The 13,752-nt window shown below is 39.8% G+C and overlaps 1 protein-coding gene across 1 annotated transcript in view; it reads right to left on the minus strand.

Annotated features, from left to right (window-relative positions):
• Positions 1-802: 802 nt before the first annotated feature.
• LOC133988322 (ankyrin repeat domain-containing protein SOWAHA) overlaps positions 803-13,752 on the minus strand; it is a 30,147-nt gene continuing 17,197 nt past the window's right edge. The window contains exons 4-10 of the mRNA XM_062427946.1: positions 13,006-13,062; positions 12,460-12,561; positions 7,626-7,640; positions 5,682-5,774; positions 4,212-4,284; positions 3,739-3,834; positions 803-2,750 (exon numbers count right to left, since the gene is read on the minus strand). Of these exons, the coding sequence (XP_062283930.1) occupies positions 2,569-2,750; positions 3,739-3,834; positions 4,212-4,284; positions 5,682-5,774; positions 7,626-7,640; positions 12,460-12,561; positions 13,006-13,062 (618 nt within the window). The 3' untranslated portion in view covers positions 803-2,568. The remainder of the gene's footprint in view (positions 2,751-3,738; positions 3,835-4,211; positions 4,285-5,681; positions 5,775-7,625; positions 7,641-12,459; positions 12,562-13,005; positions 13,063-13,752) is intronic.

The raw sequence follows: 13,752 nt of genomic DNA on the forward strand, positions 1-13,752 counted from the left end.
AATGCTTTTCATTAGAGTCAGCGTGCTATTGAAACAGTCACTCCACCCCCCTGACTCACACACAAACACACACATACATACGCACGCACGCACACACACACACACACACAACCCTCGTGTGTAGCCACAGGCCTTACTCATACATGCGCTACATACAAGGTGGCCCCCCCCACCAACAACAGAAGGGGTGAAATAAGTGGGGCAGAGGGTGGTATGGGGGTGCGAGGCCTCAAAGCATCGGATTAGAGTTAATGTGCCCTCCCTGGGTTATAATCTCTTCAGAGGGGGACTTTGTTTGAGGGGCTTGAGGGCAGTAAGATAAGTATCTATTACAGAAACTCCCTCTTATCCCCCCAACATCCCCGCTTCAAAAATGAAGCACAAAAACACTTGCCTCTGTTCCCCTCTGTGTCGTCTGATATCCAAGACCCAAAAGCAAGTGCTGCCCTTTTCAGCTAATCTGGAATTAGGGGCTAAAGCCTTATGGAGAGTTAGCAGGGCCCATATTTACTCCATCTGTAGCCCGCAAAGTCAGGTAGTTAAAGTAAGATCAAAGGCAGCTTAAAAAACAAGGTTATTGTGCAAGAAAGAAGGGAAAAAAGCATTACCACAAGTTGTTCTTCTATTCTGTTCAGTGTGAAGAGAAACTGTGGTGTGAGCAGCAAAGTCTCTCAGTATGAAGATGGAGTTTTTGTGTAGATCATCCCGGTGGTAGTAGCGACACGCTGGCATAGTACTGTGTTAAAAGTGAACAATACGGGTGCATAGTGGCATAAAATACAGGAATCCAGCTTGATATAAAATACAGTTTAATACCAAAATATCTTCATTATATAAATAATGTGCAAAGGATGTAACAGAGGCAGGCTCTTCAGATTAGATTATACAATTCACTTGTATTTGGCACTGTATTATAAACAAATAGTTGCAATGAGCTTCTTCCACAACAAATGAGACAAAAAAGCCCTTTTAAAACCGACTGAATCACTCAGAAGACACAGATTCACAATGTGATAGTGCAAAATTTCCTATGCAGAAGTTAACATAGCGCTCGGATACACGAAGGGGGTCAACGACATAAAATACAATCAGCACTTAGATGTGAGTTTATGAGCCGAGCTGCTCAGAGGTCAGATTATTTGCCCCCCAAACTGGAGGAACGTCAGACAAATAACTCAAAAATGTCATTTAAGATGTCAGAGGAGGCAGAAAAGCTGCATCACGACAGAAAAAACAGCGATCGCAACTCGACACTGAGCAGGGATATGACAAACTGAAGCTGATATAACTCACTAACTAGTACTGAACCTATCTGAACTAACCTGAACCTTTGCAGTGGTCATAAAAATGCAGCGTTTACTTTCTTTTTCCTGCATCCTGCTGCACTCTGAAATGTGTCATCGGCTCAGACATTAAGAAAACACACTGATGGTTTTGTATGTTTAGGGTCTGTTAACTTAAAATCTCAAACACTTCTTCACACTATCCCCAAGAGGTCACTTTATGTTATGTTATTGTTTCATGATAATTCAGTTGCAATTCAGATTCCTTGATGATGCATTCATGGACATCATCAAAAATTAAGAGATTTACAACTTTGCCTACAACACAAGCAGCAAGTACAGATTTGGTGAAAGGGACAAATACCTTGCTGAAGTTAGGATGCTGGCATTTCCCACTAGCAGCTGAACGCATCATCAAGGAAATCCCAACATATAATTGCCTTACCATTAAATTACAATATAATTTTGATTGATTTTGGTATTAAAACAATAAGTGTGATATGTCATTAACATTCTCACTATAATAAATTAGCTTTAGTGTCTCTGCAAATTGTTTTAATGCCAAACTGACATGGATCTAAATAACTGTGTAGGAGGTTCATGTTATTTTTAACAGGAGAAAAACATACAAAACCATCAAGCATGATCCTAAAAGATAAGTCTGCTGATTAAACATGTTTCTTATTGTCTGTGTAGATAAAACCTGATATAGTTTACTCCTCTGTGTAATAAAACCCCCCCCAAAAAATACACTTCTTACTCCTGTTTCAGTAACAGAGATCAATCAGTTGTTGGTTTCAGATGTACTGACAGAAAATTGCCAGCCTCATCCTTTAAAACCTGGAACTCCTCGCTGAGATTTAAAGTAAATTTAGACACTTATACACAAACGAAAGTGATGTCAAGTGTAATGAACCATGTGACCTGAGCTCATTTGAAATAGTGAGGCATGGTAGTAGCTCCATGAGTAACATTTAGCAACATTTATAAACAATTTAAAGGCTTAGAGAAATACTCTTACGGTAAGCATAAATATTGGTAATACACACATACTGAATAGCGTCACTTGTAACACCTCCTATTCAATATTAAAGCCTGTGTGTGTTCAGTGTTTCGGTACATCTGCAGACATGTGGGATTGTGTGAGAAAGCGTAGGTATGAAAGGTGTGAGTGTACGCCCTTGGTATATATACATGTAGGTGTGTGTAAGTGTGAATGTGTGAATGTGTGAAAGTGTAACAGAGCGAGCAGAGTCATAAATCCTCCCTTGGTGTCTGTTGTTCCTCAGCGGGAGAACTTCCTGGGTCTGAAAGCGGGGAGGGAGAGCTGCTGCTGCGGCGCCATCGCCATCCTCTCCTCCTCTATCGGAGCCAGCTCCTCCGCCGAGCCCCACTTCTTCTTGGAGTGGAACAACGACGCCAACTTTCTGTTCCTGTTTCGCTCTCTGGCCTGAGTGACTTGAAACGCTGAGATCACAAGAAACACAAGGGTTAAAACACAGGAAAGTTACCTTAAAGTTTGAGATTTGTTACATCTTGATAGCAAAACTGATACGCTCGGACGATCTTGACACTTATAGTGAAGGTGATGCAATCAATGTTTTACAGTCATATTGAGAATACAACTTTCAGACATCAGAAAATACGTTTAAAGTAACAGTTTGACCTTTTGGGAGATGCTGAGAGTTACAGGAGAAGGTTGATACCACTTTTATATCAGTCTGTTAAATAGTTAGCTTAGCTTAGCATAAAGACTGTAAACAGGGGGAAACAGCTAGCCATGGCACCTCTAACGCTCATTAACTAACAAGTTTTAATATAAATTGTTTAATGCAATTAAACAAAGTGTAAAAATAGTACATTTTTCAGGCATTGTGTGCCAGACTATTTCTTTGCCGGGTGCAGTGACTTCCTAGTAACAGAAACAATACTCCAGGAAGTAGCATTAAACACAGATTAAACAAAATAGATAAAACCTGTTTAATTTGTGAGCTTTATAGGTGTTGGTAGGTAGATTTTATTCACCTATATTGACAGAGCCAGGCTAGCTCTTTCCTCTGTTTCCAGTCTTAATGCTAAGCTATGCTAATCAGCTGCAGCTTTATATTAAACTGACAGACATGAAAGTGGTATCATTCTTCTCATCTAACTCTCAGCAAGAAAAGCAAATAACTGCATTTTCCCTGAATGTCCAACTATTCTTTAATAAAAATTTAAAAAAATGATAATTTGATTTGTTAGACACATTTACTTAAATCAAAGTTTTGGTCACAAGATCTTTAGTTGTTGCTGATTTGTACTGTAAATACAATTAGAAGATTTCATTAAAATGCTTCAAACTCATCAAACAAAAAACTACAGTATCATCCAGGAACAACTTTACTTATAGCATTAAAATGAAATTGTTGGTTACGATGCATAAAATCATTTACGAGCAAAACTCTGAAGCACTCACGTAGCTCACAGTCCTCCTCCGGACCTTCTGGTTCTTTGATGTTCAGATAATGGAGGGCAAGATGTCCACTGTAGTCCCTTAAGTTTTCTTTAGCTCCTGATAAGAGAAAAAGATAAATGTGTGTAAAGTGAAACTCGTCGTGGAAGCCAGCAGGTATGCTACTTTACCGACACCTGACACCGACAGCTTAAAGGCACAAACAAAGATTCAAAGATAAACAACAAACACCTGATTAAGATCTGTGTCCCTCTCTCTAGCTGAGTGACAGATGTCTTAATGTAAAGTCATGTAAATAGCAGTGATAGTATAGTCATTTACATTTACATCAGTTATTTAAGTTTTTTTATAACGTTTCCTGTATTTTATCTGTACTTTTAATGCTTTTGAGCCTCATATGCTGTAATATCACTATCATGGATTCATGGTGGTGTTATTCTTACAATCAACAGGTTAAATAAAAGCAGTTTTTTTACCATATGACCCTACGAGCAGGTCAAGAATATGTTGATGACCGTGTAACGCTGCGATGTGTAAAGGTGTATATCCCTGTGGAGCAAAAACAACAGTAAAACATGCATAAAGAAAATGTTTTAAAAAGTGTGTATTTAAAAGTTTTTTCTCGTTTTTGGGGACACTTGGTGATGAAACCTGGCATGCAAACAACAACCCTAACAAACGCTCACTTCACACACTGGCACATAAAGAGTAGAGGCAGTTAAAAATGTTTGAATGACACCTTTGATATTTTTACTTTGTGCAGAGTTCAGGGGAATAACTTTTGCAAAGTGCTCCAAGAGTTTAGTACCTACCCCCTAGAGTTTCCCAGGCCCAAAGGCAGCCAATGAAAACAGCATGGAGAAAAAAATATACAAATTAGCAAAGGTTATGGAAACACGAGATAATGATAAAAACATAATTGCAAGGTAATTCGCTGAAAATTGCATACTTTTAGAGTTGTGCATGCTGGCACATAGACGCACTGTTTTGGGAAACAATTAACATGACATGACATGATTTATTAGCGGAGTACTCCTGCGGCCCGAACAACACGTGCTGCTGTAATACATTTGCACAGCTGGATCTTCACAGAGGATCACTGAGGGACATTACATCACCGAGGGGAACCGGCCGCCATGTTGTTGTCATGTTCTTCTTATCAAATCAAACCTACGTACCCATCAGCTCCTGATAAAAGCCTCCATACTCACATGCTGCAAGAAGAAGAAGAATTAAGTGAATGATTCACGTCATAGAGAAGCAAAACTGCAATGTATTGTTGCATTAAAGGGGCACTCCACCAGTTTTACACATACATTAAGTCAACTTTTGACTGGAGGAGTAATACTCAGCCAGTGAAAATCATTGTATAATTTCTTCTGTGGCTCTTCAGTCTGTAAAAATAGCTTTCGGGTTAGGTTTGAGACTTGAAATAGTCTAGATAGTCTAGTAGTTTAGAAGTCAGAAAACCAGTTCTAGCCAGGTTAGCCACTGATTGCAAAACCAGTTGATAAAAAACACACAGTGCTGAATGTATGAGACACATTTGCCAATAAACAGGATATTACTACAACTTTCACACTGTTGATGCATGGGGCAACCATCTTGGATTTTGAGGTTGGGGCTGGTGAGGTTAGCCTGACTGTCAAGAGTCGGAGTTCCCACTTAAAATTTCCGAAATTCTGACTTTCGAGTACAACTGGAAAGCACCATTCATCTCTTTATACAGACACTGTTGAGTTGCATTGTGGGAAACGTAGTATCCAGTATGTTAAGAGTTTGGCCGACACTGGAGAATAAGAGTCATCATATTTCAGCCTCTGCTGCTTCAGCTTTAAGCCGTTCTTATTTTAATTTGTCTTAAACAACAATATGCAATAGTAAATAGCTGGAGTGCCCCTTTAAAGTCATTGATCAAATCTAAAGAAAAAACAAAACAAAACTGCACTCACTGATTTAGTGTTGACATCGGCACCGGCGTTAACGACCAGAGCTGCCATGTCCTCGTTGCCATGTTTGGCGGCCCAGTGCAGAGCTGTCTGTGAACGAGAAGGAAAAGAAGAAAAGTTATTCATTAAAGGTTCGTCTCCACTGGGCGATATGGGAAGATTCAAATATCACGATATGTTTGACCAAAAACCTTGATATCAATATTTTGTTTATTGTATTATATTAAAGGGATGACTATCGGTGCTGTCATAAAATATTTGCGCAATAAGATTTTTGATAAATAATCATCAGTAATGTGGATATAATGATTAAGTGGATAAAAGCAGATAATAGAAGAGAAAATTACATTTTTACTGTAATTCAGCTTTTAAAAGCAGGAAAAGACAAAACTTATTTCATATCACGATTAGGGTTGCAAAAGGGCGGAACATTTCTGGTACACTTCCAGAAACTTTCCATGGGAAGTTAAGCTGGGGAATTTGGGAAATATTCCAAGTTGGAAACTTTCCATGGGAATTTATGGGAATTAATTTATGGGTAATTTATACAAACCTTATCAACTGCATGCAAACATAAATATAAACATTTCATTTTGCCATAAGCAGATATGCATGCAAAATAATTTTAACAAGATTTTGACTGATTTAATTGTGATTAGAACTTTAATCAATTCTTTCATTGAACAACAAAAACATGAATGTTGAGTAAAATAAACATTTTCCTCTCTAGAAATCATGTGTGCATGTAATGGAGAAATGCACAGTGCATGTAAGTAAAGTATTATGTGCATGTGATGGAGCAATAGGGGAGATATTCAACTGTATTTGCATTAAATCTGGTTGTTTCAACCAAGACTATGCTGCAAGATGCTACATTTAAGTTCCCTGTTAGAGGGTAACATGCAATTTTGTAAATTTCCATTAATTCCCATATCCATAAACTATCACAATATCAATATAATATCGATTTATTGCCGAGCCCTAGCCTCCACCACAGTGATATGAACGGCTGTCAGTCATGATAATTACTGCAGCATCATTACAAGACGTCTACGCTGTGCAGGGCGGCTTTTTATTGGCTGCACGAGGGCAGAAGAGGGCCAGCTGCGCACAGAGGGGAGTGGAAGAATGGAGAGATGGTGAGATGGAGGGATGGAGAGATGGTTTCCTGCCATCTAACGGAGGCTAATTACAAAACAACACAGCACTGTGCCCACAGTTGGGGGGAGGGTGGGGGGGGCCCGGGCCACCTGTCACAGCGGGGGAAGATTGATGATGTTAGTGTGACCCGCAGAGGGGAGACCCACCCAGACATCACCGCAGTACTGTCAGCACACGTCAAGAAGCAGAGGGGGAAACACGAGGGCCCCCGCCACACTAAAGATACACCCGCCTGCAAACATACTCGACGTGTGTGTGTGTGTGTGTGTGTAGATGTGAAAATAATAGACACGTGTTTGTAGCAGAAGTCAAATGCAAACCACATCCACCTGTTTGAGCCGAACTGTGATCTCCTCTGTTTTTCCTGCACGCTTTAAGCTGCGTAATTATGTGCTATCAACAGGTGAAAGCGGAGCGTGAGTGCAGATGTCGACCCGAGAAACCACATTTATCCCCTCTGAGTCTGACCCCTTAACACGGGGAATCAAACAGTAACCATTTCAGAATTACTTATTAACTGTGGATGGATGGAAACCTTATAACCTCCTCTTTTTTTGGAGGCTTTCATGCATGAAAACTACTTTTTGGAGCTTTTGAGAAGTTGTTTTTTTTCCAGATGGCTAAAATCTGGAGCATTTGTAGGAGCTCATTAGGTTAGATTAACTAAAACAGGCAGATATAAGAATCTAAAATGATAACTTTTAAAGTATATTTAAAGCCTGTTTTATTACAAAACCAGTTACTTTTTGTAACATCAAAAATGTGTCACTTAAATCTGACATTGCTCAAATAATCCTCAATAAAAACGAAGCTTGTTAGTATCACCTTCAGACTTCAGCACTGCCAGCTGCATCTGAAATGAGCCGCTAACTACACAAAGCTAAAAACAATCACAGAGCTAATAGCGTTGCCGTTTGATGACACTTTGTGCTGAATCAACACCTGGTGAGATGTTGTCTGACAAATATCCAAGGTGGATTATTTTATATCAATTTGACAGATTCTTCCTTAAAGTTTGTGTCTCGGCAATCTTTGATACAAATCAACACTTAAAGCTGCAGTATGAACATTTTTTCTTCTATATTTTTTAATTGAAATATGCTCCAAAGCAAGTCTTAATGTAGAGAAGTGTTGTCAAAAGCTTCTTCAGCAGTACAGAGATATTTCCTTCTTCAATTTTTAAGCAAGCCTCGCCCTTTTAACCAATCAGAGAAGGCCAAAGTCATGTGAACGCACTTCTAGCTCCTACTCCTTTCACACCAAGGCTACAAGTTAGCATTAGCTGTTGGAAAGTGTCGCTATGGCTGACTAACAGGAGAGCAAGCTCACGATAGCTACGATCTAAGAGCTCAGTTTATTCCAAAAAATCATAAATCAGGTGCATCCAATCACGACAATGCAGCAAACTGTAGCTTTAACGCTGTTTTCAATGTATTTCCAGAATCCTGAAAGACTTTTGTAACTATCTGAATTTACAAAATAGTCTGTTTGCTGCAAATGAAAAATATTTTTTTTTACATTTTTCCTGAGTTGCAACAACAAATTCTATTCTGCATGAATATTTTCTTGCACAGTAGAAAAAGAGCAAACTTATATATGCAATTTACAGCTACCTGGAGAGAGAGGAAAAACAGTCGTAACCTGAGAAACAAGTTAAAAATCTTTCTTATTTCCTCCAGATGGTTAACACTTTAGAACAACAGTGAGTGTTGTTAACAAACAGCGCTGTGTATTTATTTCTCAGGGAACCTGAAGCTCAGCTCTCTGACTCGAATATCATGTGACACGTGAGAAGCACAAACCGATGGGCTAAACACACTTTCTCCAACATGACACAAGACCTTTTGTGTTTTGTGTCGAGAGCCGAAGCATCAAGTGCAACAAACATGTCCAACAGAAAAATGTCTCCTTGTGTCCACTGAGGGAGGAATGAGGAAGTGATATGTAGGTACGCATCTATGTGTCGGCCGTCTGGGAGACAGATTGTGATAGATGCTGTCTGGCTCGAGTATCTCCATCTCTTTTGTCTGCCCGCTGTCACGTCCGAAGACGGATTGGCCAAAGGTCCGTTTGACAGACAGCTCGGCGGGTCTCCCGGTGGGCAGGAGTGATGGACGAGGCCGAACAGGATGCAGGGTCTTCCCTTTCCTGCGCCTCTCGTTTCAGTTCCTGCTCACCGGGGAGCCCCCCCCCCCCCCCCCCTACACACACACACACACACCTGTCTGATCACTCAGAGAGGAAAGCGGTGGCTAAAGAGGGGCTCGGATCAGCGGGAGACACAATGGCTAATGTGCCTGACACTTTTCCTGGATGTGGAGGAAGATAGAGAGGAGTGATGGGCTAATGATGTACTTACAAACTGTGTGGCAGAGGAAGTCCGTCACAGCGGGAGCAGAGGACGACGTCCAGAGAGGAGAGCAGGGAGAGAAAAAGAGACAGGTTAGATGTTGGAGCCATTAGGAATCATGTAAAAAAATATATATTATTATTATTATTATTTTAATGGATTCACAGTCGTTGATTTTTTGTTAAATCATGTTGTGACGTGCAGACACTTTGACAATCAGCTGACTGTCAGAGGGAGCGTCATACTCAATCAACCAGCTGATCGTGATGTCACTAATCGCAGGTCAGGTGGCATCAGCTGACATATAAAGGTGAGGAGCTGTAAGTGACAGTTGCTCTTTTTGGTTGTTTTGACCGCTTGAAATTAGGTGACTTTGAGTTCATTTTTTGTCCTTTAATTTTTTCTTGTCTGCTTCTCTTCTACTTGTAAGAAAGTTATATCGATATCGTGATATTTTATAGATATCGTCTTAGATCTTGAATATCATAATATAGTGTTATTTCCTGTTTTTAAAGGCTGTATTGCTGTAAAAATGTAACTTTCTGAGCTTAACAGATTATAAACTTAGTCATTATATTCACATTACTGATGATTATTAATCAAAAAATCTCTTTGCGTAAATATTTTGTGAACGCACTGATAGTCATCCCTACAGTATTGTCAAAATATCGATATCGAGGTATTTGGTCATAAAATATTGTGATATTTGATTCTGCCCATATCGCCCAGCCCTACATGACAGAAGTGTCTCAGTGCAAATGGATAATAAATACGACAACAATAAAGGAATCGTGGACTCATGTGTGTTGTTACGAAACCAAAAGGGACGATACGCTGTTTGAGAGTTTCACTTTTATTAGATTTAGTTGTTTCATATCTTCACTTTCAAGAGAGCTCACCTTTAAGCTACTGTTTGAAAAGCATATCTCTAAAACCGCCTGATCCTAACGAACATTCGGTCAGAACAGGAAACACTTAAGTTCTCCCAGGATGAAGAGTAATCCCTTCAGTCCTGCTCAAACATCTAGATTTAGAGCTCGGAGGGTTTGGTATACTTAACAAGACTTGTGTTGAGCAAAGTCAGAACATGATGAAAGCAGATCAAACACCCATACAGTGACTCCTGGTTTGATCTGGTTCTCATGGGTCCTGGACTTTTTCTTTTTTTTCTCTTCTTATTATTCTAGGTGAAGTGTCTCGTATGTGTGCTATCTGTGGAAAAGCATCCACCTCTGCAGAAGAGGCCAAAGCTAAAGGGAACATCAAAGAGGCCTGAGGGGGACTTAGCACCTTCCCAGGGACACAACCAGCATTGTTCTACAATTAATCCCAGCCTGCTCTATTACTTTCAGATTATCTTTAAGTGGGTGAAGTCTTTGTGGGGCATTAAGGCTCTCCTTAATCCGCTCCAAGCCCCCCCCCCCTCCATCTCCCTACACTTCAATGGCGGCCATGCTATCTTGTCCGGGTGGGGATAGCGGAGGCTTAGGGCCACTCTTAGAAGGTGGTCCGCCATGGCCACAGGACAGTGTGAGAACTGTGACACAGGGGAGGGACAACAAACATGAGCTCAAATCTCTTAAGCGCACAGGGAGACAAATAAAAGGATTTGGGTTGTCAGGGGGCACAGGAGCTAAAAAGCTATCTTTCATAATCCTTTTGATAGTGGACCTTTGAAATGCATGATCTGGATGTTTTAACACAGGGTTCTCAGAATACTATTAAGGGCGAAAATCTCAACAGAATGAGCTTGTGAAAGTTATATATAGCAGAGTTTGAGAGCGAGGAGTTTGGTATTGTTTGGTATCACGGTGGATAAATCAGAAAAGAGTTTTTTAGGGGCAGGTACTCTCTGTTATAGCTGTGAATAAACATCCACTTCAACAGGAACGCTGTGGGTGTTAGTTATTAGATAAAAGGTGGAGACAGAAGTATGAGTGATTTAATAAAAACTTACCCCCTGAGAAGGACGGTCATGGTCACAGTCGGGAGGGTCAAAATGAGAAAAGAAGAGGCTTTAAGTCAGATAAAACTCATAATACACAACTTTAAAAACAATATTAAGAGTTTATATGAACTATATAACATGCAACAGGTTACATTCAGTCTGTTTTAGTACTTTATCAAATACTCACTGAGGTGAAGTCCTGGTTTGACCCAAAAAAACAAAACACAAACAATGAATTAGTGATTCAAACCACCTCAAACTGAGTTTTTACTGAGTCTTTAAGTTTTATTCAGGATAATTCTGGTTGATTTGAATGTTAATTTGGGTTTTATTTGCATAGTTTTGGTCAGTTATGATAACAGTGCAGTCCTCGAACTGATCGCTGAGTTTGTGACGGAGCAAGAAACACGAAACGGTCAAATAATCAGAGTACAAATCAGATTATTTAAATCACTTAATATGGAGGTGAAAGTCTGTGCGAGCTGTTATCTGATAGGCCGGGCTGGATTTGGGTTTTACAATCGTTGTTTTATGAGGTCCAACACATTTCAGTGGGAACTAATTCATTAATTTGATTAGTTTGTTTCCCTGTTTGAAAAAGGGCAATACTTAATGCTTTATTACTACTTTACTTTACTTTATTAGCACAATATATCTGATATTTATACAGTTAAATCTGGTGGAAATCTTATGCTGATCGACAGACTTGAGGTAAAGACTTTTTATATTAAAGAGAACCATAATTTCAAATATTCCATAAGTTATGTTTCTATATATAATATTTACGAACTGTATTATTTCATATTTCAGAGAGGGAGGATGGCTTGCTGCAGGTCTTGATTTAACTTATTTACATCTTGAACATTTTGAACTGAAAAAAAAAAAAAAGGTGGAAGAAAACAGAAATGTGTCACTTTAATTAAAAAGCTTCGGTGCATTTTCCACTTTGCTGTGGAAACTTTTACACATATTTTCTTGGATAGTTTTTCTTCACTAATTAAAATCTTAAAGTACAAGTTGACATGTTTCCAATGCCAATGAAAATTAGCCAATTGCCAAGTTTGGCTCTTTCTTTAAGTCACATGACCCTGGAAAGTCAGTTTTGATAATAATTTGCTCCTCTCCGTCTTATTTTTCTCTTTCAAATACATTTTGTTAACCAACTAGTTTAAAACCTGAATGATTATCTTCCCCATCTGACTTTTTTATAGCGATATCTAAATTACCACTAGGACTGACGGCCAAAAATATTAAAAAATAAGATCCGATTTTTTTATAATTAACTGTATTTATCCTTTCAGATAATGAGGTGCTACCTTCTTGTTTGCCAGTGACGGGTCCTGTCTGAGCAGCTGAGAGAGGTCAGGGACTCGAGCGCCGGCGGCCGAGTAGATCCACTCCTTCTCTATCGGATCCAGCTGGGAGAGAGAGAGGGAGAGAGAGAGAGAGAGAGAGAGAGAGAGAGAGAGAGAGAGAGAGAGAGAGAGAGAGAGAGAGAGAGAGAGAGAGAGAGAGAGAGAGAGAGAGAAAGGGGGGGTCAGATCAGACTTGCCATGTGCACATACACACACACAAACACAAACACACCCTACAGTCCACATCCTGTTGTGGGCTCGTTAGATAGTGCTGAAGCTACAACCCTCTAATCCATTTCCTACAAACGACTGACTCACAGCCAACTGACACACTGTGGGAGACACCCAAGATCACACCGAGTTCAACGGTTCAACTTTTTTACTACAGCTGTACTGTCTGACACCACAGGAAGAGCAAACCTCTAAAGTTCCTGTGTCACTGAGAAGAAGAAGAAAAAAAAGATGTTTAGCTTGTTTTGAATAAGAAAAGAAGTGAGGTGGACTTACAGCGACAGCAGTGGAGCCCATACTGCCCGTTCCCTCTTCGTCTTGCTCCGACTCAGACTGAAAAAGACAGAAAATCATGAGACCAGACTATTACTCAATGGTGACAAAAGTGGCGCAAATAAACTATGCTGTATCAGTCATACATTTCACACAGCATGATACGACATCACACACACACATACACACACACACACACACACACACACACACACACACACACAAACACAGACCAAACTAGTCACACTGCTGTGATGTTTTCCGGCCGATGAGACGCGACCAAAAGGGTGTCAGACAGATAGAGAGGTAATGAGAGAGCGAGACGGAGGTGACGCTTTCACAGGTTAGAGGTAATGAATAACAATCCAATTAACGATTAACAAAACAACAACAACAACAACACGGCTGCAGTGAGGCCGAGTGTTTCTGTCACTTATTCAGTCTAGTAAAGTGTATAAAAGTGTCACTTTGGCTGATTTATGTGAGAGGAGAGAGAGAGTGTGTTTTTTTCTTTTTTTCTTTCTTATTTCTACTTGACTGCAAATTGTTCTCAGATCATACGGAGACACGGTGTTAAAACACTCGGCCCCTTTTATGTGCCACACGTCAACCTGCTGAACATGAAAAGTGGAGGGATTGTGTTTATCCAGCCTATTCCACTCTGGCACATGTCCATTTTTTTTGTTTTGTTTTGTTTGTATAGTGGAAACCAATAATAGCGGGCAGTGGGAAACATCGTTGGGTATGAAG

The sequence above is a fragment of the Scomber scombrus genome, chromosome 10 (genome assembly GCF_963691925.1).
Source record: "Scomber scombrus chromosome 10, fScoSco1.1, whole genome shotgun sequence".
Taxonomy (NCBI): Eukaryota; Metazoa; Chordata; class Actinopteri; order Scombriformes; family Scombridae; genus Scomber; species Scomber scombrus.